At 34.6% G+C, this 17036-nt stretch overlaps 2 protein-coding genes across 2 annotated transcripts; one reads left to right on the plus strand and one right to left on the minus strand.

The window, feature by feature from the left end:
* Nucleotides 1–345: 345 nt before the first annotated feature.
* Nucleotides 346–1168, minus strand: LOC108983293. The gene is made up of 2 exons (XM_018954881.2): nucleotides 786–1168; nucleotides 346–630 (listed from the first exon to the last, which is right to left on the minus strand). Exons 1-2 carry the CDS (start codon nucleotides 1109–1111, stop codon nucleotides 573–575), a joined length of 384 nt encoding a protein of 127 aa, XP_018810426.1. The 5' UTR covers nucleotides 1112–1168; the 3' UTR covers nucleotides 346–572.
* A 12405-nt stretch (nucleotides 1169–13573) lies between these two features.
* LOC108983294 (scarecrow-like protein 32) lies at nucleotides 13574–15474 on the plus strand. The gene has a single exon (XM_018954883.2). It carries the CDS (start codon nucleotides 13875–13877, stop codon nucleotides 15135–15137), a length of 1263 nt encoding a protein of 420 aa, XP_018810428.1. The 5' UTR covers nucleotides 13574–13874; the 3' UTR covers nucleotides 15138–15474.
* The last annotated feature ends 1562 nt before the right edge of the window (nucleotides 15475–17036 follow it).

Raw genomic sequence — 17036 nt, forward strand, 5'->3', positions numbered from 1 at the left:
TTGAGGGTTATACGCACAATTCTGATATACATAATCAAAGTTAATTACAAACAAAATACTACCATATTTGAACCCCTTTTTTTTTTTTTTTCAATCAAAGTATTCCTGCAACATGATCATCACTATGAATTTAACATTAACCAGCTTGCATCATCGAATTAAGGACTAAAAGGAAGAAAGAAGAAAACTTATTTCCTATATATATATATACATCCGCCAGCTTCCATTATAAAGAATTTAGGAGAATGCTTCGTGTTCACGGCAATTTTACCGTCTCAAGGAGCAATAGATTCACCTGGACCTGTCATGTAATACTCAGGTTTCAAGAAATATGCAAAACTCGCAGAAAAATAATCATTAATCCGAAAAATCCCATTAGTTATATATATTTGCCCAATCAATACATGAAAAATACCCAAGAAATTAAACAACAGTTATAAATTTGATTCTTTCTCTGTATCAATCCTTCCATCCAGTACGATACAGACCAATATACAAGTTTTGGATGAAAACAACAAAAACAAAAGAAAGAGCTGCTATCAGCTAGCGAACAGTACTGTAATTAATGGAATTCAAAACATAAATGGAGTTGGTGAGATTGCCAGAAAGATCATCGACATGGAATTGTCCCTGCAGGAAACAAACCAGAACAGAATTAACCAAATAATTCGGCAAGATTATGGAAGTAATCCTTGTAAAAGTCAGTTCGATCGTGGAGCAAGGGAGGGAGTAGTACTGTAAGAACCCAAAATACTAAAGAATCCGAATCACACGTATGTACGTACCTGGACTCGTCATTGCTGTGAGTTAGGCAGGGAGACTTGGCCGACGATATTGATCTTGATTTACAAGACACGTACGATTGCTTTTCCGAAACCCAACGTCCACGGCCGCTCTCGTCGACGGCTTTGTCCTCGGATATCATGGAAAGAGCCGGCCTCCAATTCTTAGCAGATGCAGTCTTGGAATGTCCTGCAGTACTAGTCAGCCTCTTGCGCCTTGAAGAAGAAGAAGGTGCCGTCCGTGACATAGTTTTGGTGTTGTCTTCCTCCTCCTGCGAAGGCGCAGGGCCGGTTCCACCGGGACGGTAACATGACCTGAAGAACTTCATATATTATTGATTAGAGGTCGAGAAAAAACAGACTAGTGGAAACGTTTTGGGACTTCGGAGACAGCTGTATATATATATATATATGTGTGTGTGTATGGATGCATGCATGCATGTATGTATGTAATTGTGCTTGTGTTTTTGTTGCGTGTGCGAATCAGTGGGCCGCGTGTCTGTCGAAACTGGAATCTTCTACGTGATTTACGTTTGTGGTGTTTCTTGGATGGAAAATGATATGGATGCTCATGATGGGTCCTAGATGGTTTCGACAGTTTTTTTTTTTTTTTAAATGATATTGTGATTTAAAAAAATAAATAATTAAAAAAATAAAAAAATACGTGTAAAAAAAATAAAGAAAATACACATCAAAAGAATTCTGTCTTTATCCATCTGCGAAAAATTATTATACAGTAAGAGTACTCAATTAATAATTTTTTTTATAATTAAATTGCGTCAATTTATAAATTTATTTTTTATAAAAAAATTTTATAACACTAGAAATTTTTATAGAAATTAAAATGAGGATTTCTTCTACTTCGTTTTAACTTGTAATTAAATCTTAAATAATGTTTTTTTACACTATGGGTTTATAAATTAATCATGTAAAGTATACTATATACACTAATCAAAATTAGGATCAAAACCAAATTTTCATTGGAGTTATTTAATACTAATTGAAGCCAATAATTAAAAGCATATAATTAATTACCAACTCAATCAATTAGCTTATAAATAGAACTACATATATATATATATATCATTGATCAACAGCACAACAAGATAGTATGGTAACGTACAGATGCATATACATGAATCCTGAAAAAAAGTAGACATGCATATACAGGAGGAGACAGGTTGAAATCAGGTTTACCAAAATACCGATCTTCAAATCCCTTTAAAGCAGCAATCAAACGTGACCAGCATTAATTTAAGGAGTTCATGACCAGGCTGGATTTATCCATTAACTTTCCACTAATTTTCATTGTTTCTCATCTGTTTTCTTGTTTATGGATTTGCTAGATCGAATAAATGATTCCTCTTTATTTTAATATATATAAATTTTTATTGGAGACTGTAATACAAGCTTAAGTAATTTTACCTTTAAGATTTTTCAAAATAACAAAAATATTCCTTTTAATAAGATTCTTTTTCTTATTTAATAAAAGGTATGTCTATACAATCCTTAAGTGAAGACTGTAAATATATAGAATTTCTCATCATTAAAATGCCATATCAATTATAATTGATATTTATATATATATTTTTAATTACATGCATATATAGCATGTTGTGATGATCAGATTAGAATACTGCATCATCCGTACTTCAGAATTATCTAATAATTTTTCTAAATAAAGAAATATGTAAAGCAACTGAGATTTAATGTTTAGTGAACTATCTTGTTGTATTGAAAATATTTATTATTGAACTAGAATTACATTCAAGTGCTTCTTGCTAGTTTTACAAAATAATATAAATATATATAATATTACAACAACTATCGAGATCTTCGAAATTGTATTAAAAAAAAGTTCAACGTTTGCATACCCAATCAATCAATACCAATTAGTTTATTATATAAATAATAAGTATCAATTAGTATTATTGATTTATTGCATTAATTTATATTCTTTTTCTAGTCACATTCACATATAAATAGGAAAATATATTATATATTCAAGAAATATTGAGAATAGCAAAGACATAACCCTCAATATATGTAATTTAAGAAATCTCCATATATAGCCACTCATTTTAATAATTTCATACTCCCTATTAATGGTTTTTTTGGGCTCCTTGTCTATTTAGGCCTTGTTTGATTATATAGATGAAATAAGATAAGATGATAAATTTGTAAATTGTAGTTAAATTATTTGAGTTAAGATTTTGATTGGATTTTGAAAAAAGAAAAAGAAAAAGTTGAACAAAAAATTATAAAGTTAAAAAAGACTTAGAATATAATTTTTTAATATTATTTTTATTTTGAGGTTTGAAAATTTTAAATTATATTCTGTGTTTTGTTTGAAAGTTTGGAAAAGTTGTAATGATTAGATGAAAATTTTAAAAATTAGATAATTTGAAATTAAAAAATATTTACATGATTTAAATAGTGTTTAGATGTTGAGATGAGATTGAATGAAATAATTTGTGAAACCAAACCATCTAAGGCCAATCGATCACATGAATAGAAAAATCTAGATTAAGGGAACAAAAAGACAAAAAGAAAGAAGAAAGTAGTTGATGAATTAAATACGACGCACCGCTGAGGGAAGCCAATGCATCCATCTCGACCACAAATGTTGATACGTGCAACAAGAGGGAATTCATGTATGATCCATCACTATTTTGCACTCTGGCTTTTTGTCTAATTTCCCACGGAATTCTTGAAACAATGAAAGCTAAACGTCCAAAACACAACTATCATGGTAGCCAATGAATTGTGCGATATTATTGGATATTATATTCCCAATATAAGTTTCATGATCCGCATGCATATGCGCTATCAAAAAAATAAGCTTTAATTTTATATAGTAATTATTAAATAATTTTAGAGTACATACATATATATATGTTGGGAATAACTGTATATCTAAGACTAACTCGAAGTATAGTAGCAGAACTAAACGAAAGAAAAGATGACAATCACACAGAAAGAACACCAAGAATTAAGTGGTTCGACTCAAAATGAGCCTACGTCCACTGGTGGGGTCGGTATCGGAGATTTCACTATCAACAACGATGGAGTACAGATGAATACAACAAAACTTCACAAGGAAGTTATCTCTCAAAACTCACTCTATAACTTCTCTCTCAAGAAAACACTAAAAACAAGACAAAAAGTGATTTTCTGAAGTTCTAAAGGGAAGTGGGCGCCGTTTGGTATTTATAGGAACAGTAATGTTCACTTCTGTGAACATTGGCTCGAGCGAACACTCGAGCAAGTGTCGAGCGAACGTAGGTTTTCTGCACTTCGCTCGAGCCAACACTCGAGCGAGGGTCGAGCGAAGCTCTCGAAACTCTCTGACTTGAACTCGCTCGAGCTGGGTGTCGAGCGAGGGTCGAGCGAAGCTCTCGAAACTCTCTGACTTGAAATTGCTCGAGCTGAATCTCGAGCGATGCTTGAGAGAGACTCTCTGTCTGACTTCGCTCGAGCCAAGTGAGACTTCGCTCGAGCGAACCTACGACACATGCACTGTTCCATCTGATTCAAGCCACCTCCTAACAAATCTCCACCTTGGCTTGAACTCTGCCAAAAAACACAAAAAATCTCTGACCACAAAACCAATCCCCACCACCAAATCCCTTACGGGAATAACAAAATGCAAACACCAATCAAGTCCAAACAAAGTTTGAACTTGTATACTGCAATTGGCTAAGTCATCATATCTGTTGGATTCTCTGTAGTAGCAATCTTCAGAATCTGTATAAGACCCTCTGTAACAATCTCTCTGAGAAAATGATACCTGACATCAATGTGCTTCGTTCTCTCATGATACATTTGATTTTTGGTCAAATGTATTGCACTCTGACTGTCACAAAATACTGAGATCCTATCTTGCTTCAAACCCAAATCATTGACCAAGCCTTTCAACCAAATGACCTCCTTAACAGCCTCTGCTGCTGCCATGTACTCTGCCTCGGTAGTTGATAAAGCAACAGTGGATTGCAGTGTTGCTTTCCAACTAATAGCTGACCCACACAGAGTGAAAACATAACCTGTCAATGATCTTCTCTTATCTAAGTCTCCAGCATAATCAGAATCAACAAAACCAGTAACTTTGGAACTGAGATCGACATCTCTATCAAAAATTAACCCAAAGTTCATGGTTCCCCTCAAATACCTGAGTATCCATTTCACAGCCTGCCAATGAGTCTTACCCGGATTAGCCATATACCTGCTAACCACGCTCACTGCCTGTGAAATGTCTGGACGGGTGCAAACCATTGCATACATGATGCTGCCAACTGCGCTGGAATAAGGAACACTAGCCATGAACCGTTCCTCTTCATCTGTCTGAGGAGATAGGCTAGCTGAAAGCTTAAAGTGCGTAGCAAGTGGTGTACTTACTGGTTTGGAATCAAACATTCCAAATCTCTGAAGCACTTTCTCAATGTACTTTCCCTGGGACAAGTACAACTTTCCAGCTTTCCTATCTCTGATGATTTCCATTCCCAAAATCTTCTTCGCAGCACCTAAGTCTTTCATTTCAAACTCATTTCTGAGTTGGGTCTTTAACAAACCTATGTCAGATATGCTTCTAGCAGCAATAAGCATATCATCAACATATAATAGCAAATAAATGAAAGACTTATCAGATAATTCCTTATGATAAACACAACTATCATAGTTACTTCTCAAATAACCATGATCAATCATAAAGGAATCAAACTGCTTATACCATTGCCTTGGCGACTGCTTCAAAGCATATAAATATTTCTTCAATCTGCACACATGATCTTCCTTGTTTTCAACAATGAATCCCTCTGGCTGATGCATATAAATGGTATCTTCAAGCTCACCATGAAGGAACGCTGTTTTAACATCAAGTTGCTGCAGCTCTAAGTCATACAATGCTACTATAGCAAGTAGCAATCTGATCGAACTGTGTTTCACCACTGGAGAGAAGACTTCATTGAAGTCGATGCCTTCTCTCAGACTGAAGCCCTTAGCAACTAAGCGTGCCTTGTATCTTGCATCGGTATCACCCTGGATTCCCTCTTTTCTTTTGAAGACCCATTTGCAGCCAACAGTCTTCACCTTCTTTGGCAACAGAACCAAATCCCATGTTTGGTTTTTGTGAAGAGACTCAATCTCTTCAGTCATAGCTGCGCACCACTGAGCAGAATCTGCGCTCTTGACAGCTTCTGAATAATTGGAAGGCTCTTGACCAACAATATTATCTTCTGTAGTAAGAGCATACATCACCATATCTGCATGAGCATATCTCTGAGGTGGTCTAATCTGCCTCCTCTGTCTACCAGTCGCTATACTGTAGTCTTGCTCATCTTGTGCGCTGCTACTCGGATCAGAATCATGCTCATCTGCAATAGCATGATCTTGGGCGCCACGAGGCAGCCCTTGTGGTGCTTCAACCTGAAACTCCACCTGCTTTCTGACATCCTGTTCTTGTCCTGTAGACCCAGTAATCTCCTTTCTCGGAATAAGCATGAATTTTTCATCAAAAGTGACATCCCTACTAATCACAAACTTGGGTGATTTGGGATCAGTACACCACAACCTGAATCCCTTCACCCCACTGGCATACCCAATGAATATGCCCTTCTTTGCCCTTGGCTCAAGTTTTCCATCATTAACATGGAAATATGCAGGACAACCAAAAACTTTCAAATTCGAATAATCAGCAGGAGTATCAGACCATACCTCATTCGGAGTCTTCAAACCAATCGCTGTGGCTGGAGAACGATTGACCAAGAAACAGGCTGTGTTGATTGCTTCAGCCCAGAAATCCTTACCCAAACCTGCATTAGAAAGCATGCTCCGGCTCTCTCCAAGAGAGTCCTGTTCATCCGTTCAGCTACTCCATTTTGCTGTGGAGTATGTCTAACTGTACGATGTCTGGCAATACCCTCATTCCTGCAGAATTCATCAAACTCACCTCCGCAGAACTCCATACCATTGTCAGTGCGAAGTCGCTTGATTTTCTTGCCCGTCTGATTTTCAATCAAAGCTTTCCACTGTTTGAAGTTAACAAATACATTGCTTTTCTGCTTCAAAAAGTAAACCCAAACCTTCCGTGAGAAATCGTCAATGAACGTAAGCAAATACTGAGCTCCACCTTTTGACGGAACTGAAGATGGACCCCAAAGATCAGAATGAATATAGTCCACAGAACTTTTGGTTCTGTGAACCCCTGTAGAGAACTGAACCCTACACTGTTTTCCAAACACACAGTGTTCATAGAAATCCAGTTTCCCTATCTTCTGATTACATAGCAAACCCTACTTACTCAAAATTGACATCCCCTTCTCACTCATATGACCCAAACGCATATGCCACAAACGTGTGACATCTGAATCCGGATCATCTGAAACAGACACTGCAGCTGCACCTGTCACCGTAGAGCCCTGAAGGAAATAAAGACCATTTGTCTTATCTCCCTTCATCACAACCATAGAGCCCTTACTGACTCTGATAGCTCCACCTTCACCAGTGTACTTGTAATCCAACGAATCAAGTGTGCCCAAAGAAATAAGATTCTTTTTCAAATCTGGAATGTGTCGAACATTAGACAATGTCCGGACAATTCCATCAAACATCTTAATTCGGACCGAACCAATTCCAGCAATTCTGCAAGCCATATCATTCCCTAACAAAACGGAGCCTCCGTTGACCGATTCATAGTTAGTGAACCAGTCCCTCTTGGGACACATATGGAAAGTGCAAGCTGAGTCCATGACCCACTTGTCACTAAAGCGACTATTTGAGTCGCTAATTGCTAGAACAAGGTCTAGGTCGTTAGACCTATCATCAGCAACACTGACGGCATTAGATGAACTAGTGCCGTCCTCTCTGTTTTTCAATTTTGGACACTCATTCTTGTAGTGACCAAACTTATGGCAGTAATGACATTTGACGTTCTTCTTACTGAACGTTGTTTGTGAACTGCCCCTGGATTTCCCCTTATTCTTATCTGAACCCCTGTCATTTGATCTACCCCTGCTTGAGGACCCCTTAACAAACAAGCCACTAGCTTGTTCATTAGTGTTCTTCACACTCAATTTATTTCTCAACTCCTTAGAATTCAAAGCAGACTTTACATCTACCAAGGAAATTGAATTTCTACCATATAACATGGAATTTACAAAGTTCTCAAAAGATGTGGGTAATGAACATAAAATAATTAACGCTTGATCTTCTTCTTCAAGCTTAATATCTATGTTCCTAAGATCCATAATGATTTTGTTAAATTCATCTAGGTGTTCAGTAATAAGAGTACCTTCCTTCATTTTGAGAGTGTATAACCGTTGTTTCAAATACAAACGGTTAGTGAGAGATCTCTTCATGTACAGATTCTCAAGTGCCGACCAGAGACCAGTTGCAGTCTCCTCGTCAGCAACCTCTCTTAATACTCCATCAGATAGTGACAAAAGAATAGCACTGTGTACCTTTTCTTCTTCTTCTTTCGAAGGAGCCGGAGAATCTTCGGATATCGACACTTCTAATACTTTTGACAAGCCCTGTTGTCGCAGTAAAGCCTTCATCTTGATGCGCCATAAACTGAAACTGTTCTGACCGTCAAATTTCTCCACTTCGAACTTAGCCATAGCCATCCCTCCAGATCTGTTTGAGCCAAGCTCTGATACCAGTTTGTTGGGAATAACTGTATATCTAAGACTAACTCGAAGTATAGTAGCGGAACTAAACGAAAGAAAAGATGACAATCACACAGAAAGAACACCAAGAATTAAGTGGTTCGACTCAAAATGAGCCTACGTCCACTGGTGGGGTCGGTATCGGAGATTTCACTATCAACAACGATGGAATACAGATGAATACAACAAAACTTCACAAGGAAGTTATCTCTCAAAACTCACTCTATAACTTCTCTCTCAAGAAAACACTAAAAACAAGACAAAAAGTGATTTTCTGAAGTTCTAAAGGGAAGTGGGCGCCGTTTGGTATTTATAGGAACAGTAATGTTCACTTCTGTGAACATTGGCTCGAGCGAACACTCGAGCGAGTGTCGAGCGAACGTAGGTTTTCTGCACTTCGCTCGAGCCAACACTCGAGCGAGGGTCGAGCGAAACTCTCGAAACTCTCTGACTTGAACTCGCTCGAGCTGGGTGTCGAGCGAGGGTCGAGCGAAACTCTCGAAACTCTCTGACTTGAAATTGCTCGAGCTGAATCTCGAGCGATGCTTGAGCGAGATTCTCTGTCTGACTTCGCTCGAGCCAAGTGAGACTTCGCTCGAGCGAACTTACGACACATGCACTGTTCCATCTGATTCAAGCCACCTCCTAACAATATACGTAGTATTAATGTTCTTTCACAAGATGATAATTAAGTTATTAAAATATATATATATATATATATATAAAATTTATGTAAGCAACTTTGATAGAATAACATTCTGTAATAAAAATATGAAAGAAGCAATATTTATTTAAGAGAAGTTCTACATATATAGAAGTTCATTTACAGCACACACCTCTACCTAATCAATATGTGATTTGTTATTTTTATTCTTATATCTTAATGTTTAAATAGAATGATAAAAATGACAAATCACATATTGGTTAAGTGAATGTGTGTGATTTAAGACTTCTTTATAGCATGTATTTATATATATAGCATGTGTGATTTAAGACTTCTTTGTATTCACAATTCATCTCAGTTCATCTCAACTCATCTCACTACTATTCATTATTATTCAATAACTTTAACTCATAAATTTCATTACTATTCACAACTCATCTCATTACTATTCACAATTTATCTCAACTTATTTCAAGTCATATTCGAATCTAAACATCTCCTTAATAATTTTTCATGTGATGGAATCTCAAAATCCAGTGCCAACCGTAGATTGGAATTTGAATAGTTAATTGAACGTGGGACAAAGCATCGCGAGCTAGGTTGAAGCTGTTTGAATGTTGAGTTGCTTTCTAAGCGCTCAAGTCTTTTGATTGTTGGTGTTTTTGGAAGGGCTCTATTTAGAGGTAATTACGTTCGTTTTTACGGATGAAATAAGATGAGATGAGTTAAGATAAAAGTTAAAAATTATATAAAATATTATTAAAATATATTTTTTAATATTATTTTTGTTTTTTTTTAATTTAAAAAAATTAAATTATTTATTTTATTTTAAATAAAAATATTAAAAAATTATAATAATTTGATGGGATGAGATAAAAATTATCGTGCTAAAAAACGAGACTTTATATTTAAAGTTCGGAAGATGGATTGATGTGATGTAAGGAACCCATTGAGTCATTGCATTTTAACCCATGGTTTACTTAAGAGCCAAGACTCAACTATCCAAGATACCATATGGCATATATACGCCCAAAATAAGTACTGATTATATGAATTAATTCACCCATCATTTAATGCCAAACTGCTTCTTCTTCTTCTTCTTCTTTTTTAACTTACCTTCCGGTATCATTATGATTTCACTCTTCGAGACGTGATTATAAAAAGAAAACTTATATATCTACGTGCTTTTTCATCTGTATGTCATTTTTATTAAAAAAAATAAAAATAAAAAGAAAATGATAAAAAAACTACATGTATATATATATATATGTAAATTTTTTATAAAATTATTTTTGAGTATATTTAACATTTTTCTTGTAGACAATATCTATCCGGTGAAATTAGCCTCAAGGATAATAATGCATGCATTAATTAAGGTGAGGTTTAAATAGTGAGTTGAAATAAAAGTTAAAAAATTTAATAAAATATTATTAAAATATTATTTTTTAATATTATTATTATTTAAAAATTTAATTATTTATTATATTCTTGGCATTATTACTATTATTAAGCACTGATTACATGGGCACGTTTTCAACAAGGTAGGCTTATAAGACTGGGCCTTTCCACAATAGAATTGTATATGTGAATGGGCCTCTTTAAACATTACCATTAATGTAGCCCAGCCAAAAAAAGGAGATCAAATTTGCAATCAAAGAATTTAAGAAAGTTGAGTAATATTTAAGGTCTTATTTGCATTCAAAATTAACATCAATTCATATTAATTTATTTTATTTTATCATTATAATTTTTTTAAATTCTCACACAAAATTTAATAAATAATTTAACTTTTTCAAATTCTCACACAAAATATAATAAATAATCTAATTTTTATTCTACTATTTACAAACCATCTCAACTCATCTCAACTCATCTTTGAGTTCAAATCATTCTTAAGAGCCTCAGAATTACAATTCTTTTAGAGTAAAATGTATAAAAAAAAAAAAATTGATAGAGTTCTGAGTTACTACTTGTACACATTCGATCATGGAACTTGAAATTTGTTTCAATTAAGACCTTCTATCATAATTATGTTAAAAATCCCACCAAAATCAGACTTATAAGCTATATATAATAATTAGACACGTGGCAAGAAAAATTAAAAGCTTAAATATAATATAAAAAAAGACTTAAAAATGGTTGAACCGCTGAATGAAGATGCCGAGGTTGCATGTAATGGTTTGTTTGAATATAGTGATGAGATAGATAATTTTTAAAATTTTATTTTTAAATATTATTAAAATATAAAATAATTTTATTTTCATATTTTTTATTTTTTTTATTTAATCATTATTCAAACACAAAAATTATTTAATAAAAGTATATTCAAATAATTTTATAATTTTTTATTTAATTTTTTTTTATTTAATTTTTTCAAAACTCAATAAAATATCTTCATTTAATAATATATTTGACCTCCAAACAATTTTAATCATACATGAAATTCTGTATGAGTGTACGATCATGGAGACAAGACAGTAGCATGAACATAGAAAAATTTCTTTTCACCTGCAGAGGGCCGGATTGTACAATCTAAATCACAAGATTTTCGTCGGTATATATACGTGTCTTGCCAAAGTGATCGACTGTGACATATCTTCGCATGCAGCAAAGCGCACAGCTCTGCAGTGACAAATGATTTGAAACAAACGTTACCAAGACGGATGATGGTTCAAATCAGCTGGATGGAAACGCCTCCTTTCTTTTCTTTCTGGTATATGATCTTTTGCTTTCTTGTTATTTCAATAATATGTTACCAAGATATATTAGAGCTAGGCACCGTCGATTTTGATTGAAAATAGCATCTTGTAACAAAATATGATCAGTAATATATATATATATAATCGTATTTTGAAAATATTTAATAATTATAAAAAATATTCTACAATATAATTATGTAGTATGCAGTACATGAAAGAGAAGAGAATAAGGTTATGTTTGAATATCAAGATTGCCTCAATCTATGTCAAATTATTCATTGATAAAACTCATTATTTTTTTAACTTCTCATAAAATTTAAAACAAATCTTAACCTACTTCATACATTCAAATACATATCTTAATGGGATATATAAAATATTATTATTTACAGATCAATCAAATCATCTGAGATCACTTCAACATCTAAATACAACCTAAAATTATTCAAGTATCTCTTTAAAACTCTATTTATATCTCAAATGTACGTAAAACTTCTCGTAATATTCCATTCCATTCCGCCAAAAGATGTCTAATGGGAAGATATTGATCATGATGAAGCTAATTTGAAATATGCAATGATATATATTCATGTGTGGTCTTTATTCAACACATAGGAATCACGACATTCTAATGAAATAAGTAACTAATTTGTCATGGCGTAGAGATGTCTAAATTGTCTTACATGGTGGCATCAAATAGCACAAGCAGCCAAGTCGTCTTTTTCTCGTATTATTTCACGTCGAGTGTGTGTATATATATATATTATATATATATAGCCATCAATCACTATAATTAATAAAACACCCTGAAAAGATAAGATTAATTATTAAAAGTACTAATGATATTTGTTTCGTCCCAAATAACATTACGTAATTAAGCACAAACTCGACAAAAGATTGGCCGGCTGGCTGAGACAGCTTTCTTGACTTACTCATGATCATGATTACCCTCTGCATGCCCCCTAAGAGTTGCCAGAATCAGTAGCATATATAGTGAAAATTGATCCAAAGACACGTAATTATTAGCAATATGCCAAATTAGCTTTGAAATAACTCTAGCGCTATCCCAATTAAACTGTGCTAGGTTTTGTTTTATTTTCATGCATTAATATTAATTGCAGTTTAATTGTAAGGATGAACTTGGGAAAAAACCCTAATTTTTGCTGCCTAGTGTTAGGCTGATCCGTTTGGATAATAGAGTCTTTCGAGAATACTCTATTATTATTTATTATTTTTACATTATTTTTCATTTATTTTTACTAATTTTTACTATTATTCTATATAATAAGGTATTCTTAGATATTATATGAATAGTAATAAAAAATAAATAATAAAATATTAAATAGTAGCGAATAATAACAATAAAAAGTTAATAAAAAAAATAATAAAATAATAAATAGTAACTATGTATTATATAATATATACCTTAGACCTTACCCAAACTTCAAGATCAATATGATAACCATCGATCAAAGCATGCATCAGTCTTTGAATTTTGGCATAATTTGTACATGATTGCAAATAATTCTCTTTTGCTATATATATATAAGACTTTGGTCAGATTAGATCGTCCCAAAAAGAAAATTATCTCAAACAAAACACTAATGTAATAACTCCAGGGAAATCATGTGGTAAAGTTAGTACGAACTCGATCGATCACGGTCGATTTAACTATATATTTTTGGCTTCATACCATCTTGATAATCATTCAACAGCGACCTTTCTCTAGTATATTTACGGTTCAAGTAGCTAGAAGATAAACTAGGACGTCTTGATTCTTTGCCTCTCTCGCTCAAAAACACAGAACACACGATGCAAATAGATTTTCAGCTCCCAAGACCTCATATTCCTTGCATGCAAATTCATATCAATTAGCTAGATAAAACCCTACCTCTGATCTTCAATCCCACCCACCAAGATCTCACACGCGTGTGAGATGAAGATCACCCATTTCCCAGCTGGCCTCTCTTGATCCGCTCTCTTCCCAGACCACCATGCACGTCGAGGCGACAAAATCCTAGTTTTTTCCTTCACTTTTTCCTATAATTGATTGTCAAAGCCATGAAAGATGAACTCAGAGGGAATACATCTATCTCTCAGGAGCCTCGATGGAGGGTGTTTGGAGAAGCTTTTACTTCACTGTGCGAGTGCCTTGGAGAGCAACGATGTTACTTTGGCTCAGCAAGTGATGTGGGTGCTAAATAATGTCGCTTCTTCGGTTGGAGATCCTAACCAAAGGCTCACTTCATGGTTGTTGAGAGCACTAATCTCAAGAGCCTCTAGGGTTTGCCCCGCTGCGATGAATATCGATGGAAGCAGCACCATTCAAAGAAGGTTAATGTCAGTGACTGAGCTAGCCGGGTACGTTGATCTAATCCCTTGGCACCGGTTTGGATTTTGTGCATCGAACAGTGCCATTTTGAAGGCAATTCAAGGAGTCCCAAGGGTTCACATCTTAGATTTTAGCATCACTCATTGCATGCAGTGGCCTACTCTAATAGACGCATTGTCCAAAAGGCCTGAAGGCCCTCCTACGCTTCGAATCACAGTGCCTTCTTCTAGGCCACCAGTCCCTCCCTTGCTTAACGTTTCAACTGAAGAAGTTGGCCTCCGTTTGGGGAATTTCGCCAAGTCTAGAGATGTTCCTTTCGAATTCCATGTCTTTGATAACTCACCTTCATGTACGGTACCTGATGAAATTCTGTGTAAAGGAGCACCTAGCTTTCACTTCGATTCACTGTTGGGGCACTTGAATCCTTCCATGCTGAACCTTAGGGATGATGAAGCTTTGGTAATAAATTGCCAACACTGGCTACACTATCTGTCTGATGAGGAAAAAGGGATTCCTCAAGGTGCTTCATTGCGAGACATCTTCATCAATACAATTAAAGCCCTTAACCCTCAAATTATAGTGGTTGTAGATGAAGATTCTGATCTGAGTGCATCAAGTCTCACATCCAGAATCACAACTTGCTTTAATTACCTATGGATACCCTTTGATGCCTTGGAAACTTTCTTGCCCAAAGATAGTAGCCAAAGGATCGAATATGAATCGGATATTGGCCATAAAATTGAAAACATCATTAGTTATGAAGGGTTTCAAAGAATAGAGAGGTTAGAATCCTGCATTAAGTTGTCCCAGAGATGGAAGAACGCCGGTTGTACGAGCATTCCGTTCTGTGAAGAGACAGTAAAGGAAGTCAGGGCCTTGCTTGATGAACATGCTGGCGGATGGGGCATGAAGAGGGAAGAAGATATGTTGGTGCTGACATGGAAGGGTCACAACTCAGTCTTTGCCACTACTTGGGTTCCAAATGGGTTAGAGGACTAAAAGAGAGTGGACTTGAAAAAGTGTATTGGAATTACTGCACATAAAATCGGTTAATTGGACGTGTCTTGGAATTATGGGAGTTGGGGTTTTCTTGGGGGGTCCAGGTAAGAAGTGACAAAACTTGTTGCTTTAATTTTTTTTCTCTTCGGCAAAAGGCTGCAATGGGCATCAGGCAACAAAAAAAATGGGCAGCTGGCCTATCGAGAATAAGCTAGCTTTCGTGTAGTCACTTTGTACTGGAGCTCTAACTATATATATGTCACATGAAAGGCAAATAGATAATTGCATGTACATATATAATTGTCTCTGTAAGAGACAAAATCTTCATCACTGTGTTTCCCCATGCCTGTTGATTCTTGTTCCTCTCTCTCTCTCGTTTTTTTTTTTTTTCAAGGAAGATGATGAAACGTCGAAAGTAACTTACTAGCTAGCTAGCCCTTTCATATATAGTTTTACATAAGGTAATTTAAGTGGTATTGAAAAACCTCATAGTTGTATGCAAGCATATATAGTGTGTCTGAAAAGTTTGAGATTGAATCCAAAATTTTATCATAGATTGAGTTTTTGTGACAAGTGAGTTTCAGTAATTGCTTAAAGAGTAATGCGACTCTTCATTCTTGATTTTATCATCCTCACTCACATTTATTGAGGTGATATATTTCAAGTGGCTGCTCATTTAAGTGATTTGACATATAAAATACTTTTAATGTGCCATAGAATCAATATGATTGAGATGAAAAGACAAAGAATGAAGAGCATCATTTCTCATTGTTTAATTACCTAATTCATAAAGAGATAAATACATTATGTAGGTCTTATAACATTTAATGTTATAGTTTTGTGTTCCAAATAATCTAAACCCAAAATGCATGCATTTGTTTTTTATTGCCACTGTGTGTTTAGGAACAAAGTCTCCATTGATTTTGATTGTACACATGCTCTCGATGAGAAATTTTTTGCAAGTGCATTTCTGATAATTTAAGAGGTAATTTTCCAATTTGATGGCCTCTAAAAATTATTTGCACCGGTTCAAATCTTAGACTTGGCGGTGGCATACCATAAACCAAAACCCTTACCACTTGAGCCAACTAGGGTTGTAATGAAGCTAAGATGAGCCAATCTTTTGATTGCTAAGCTCGATTCCGATAATCAAGCTCGAGATTTTTATCTTATTTTTGTTCGAGCTCATCTCAATAAGTGGAGTTTCCTTCTCGAGTTCAAGCCAAAAACAAACGTGAGCCGAGCCAACTCAGCTTGAGTTGTTTATTTTTTTTAATAACATTTAATAATTAGGAAATTAGAAAAACTTAAAATAAAAGTAAAGTTTAATGAAGCTTTTACAACTAACAAGTGGACTCTCTATGAATTAGAAAACTGCAAAAGTATATAAATAATTCAAATGTAACTAGTTGATATTTATTCATAATAACCATATATTATATGTTTTTACAAATAACTAATACGAGACATATAATATAATAGTATATATCAAATTTTCATATATGGTCCCTATAATTAGTATATTATATTATTAAGTCCTACAGACCAACTATTATACAAATTATAACATAGTTACTATAATTTTATAATATATATAGGGGTGTGTATATATATATATATGCATTAATTGATTATGAATAAGTTTTAATCAAGTCGAACTAATGAGTAGAGTTGAGCTAAATTTGGTATGTGTCATTTACTAATCGATCGAGCGGATATATGCTAATTTCACAAGTGAGTCCCCCCCCCCCCCCCAAAAAAAAAAAAAAAGTTTGATTCGAGTTTAATCAAATGAATATTGGGCAGGCTATCAAACGGACTGTGTAACACCCCGAACCCGGAAGAGTCGGAGAATTACTACTTGTCACTCACAAACCTGTCTCCCAAAGTATTTAAAAA

Source organism: Juglans regia, chromosome 10, assembly GCF_001411555.2.
Source record: "Juglans regia cultivar Chandler chromosome 10, Walnut 2.0, whole genome shotgun sequence".
Taxonomy (NCBI): Eukaryota; Viridiplantae; Streptophyta; class Magnoliopsida; order Fagales; family Juglandaceae; genus Juglans; species Juglans regia.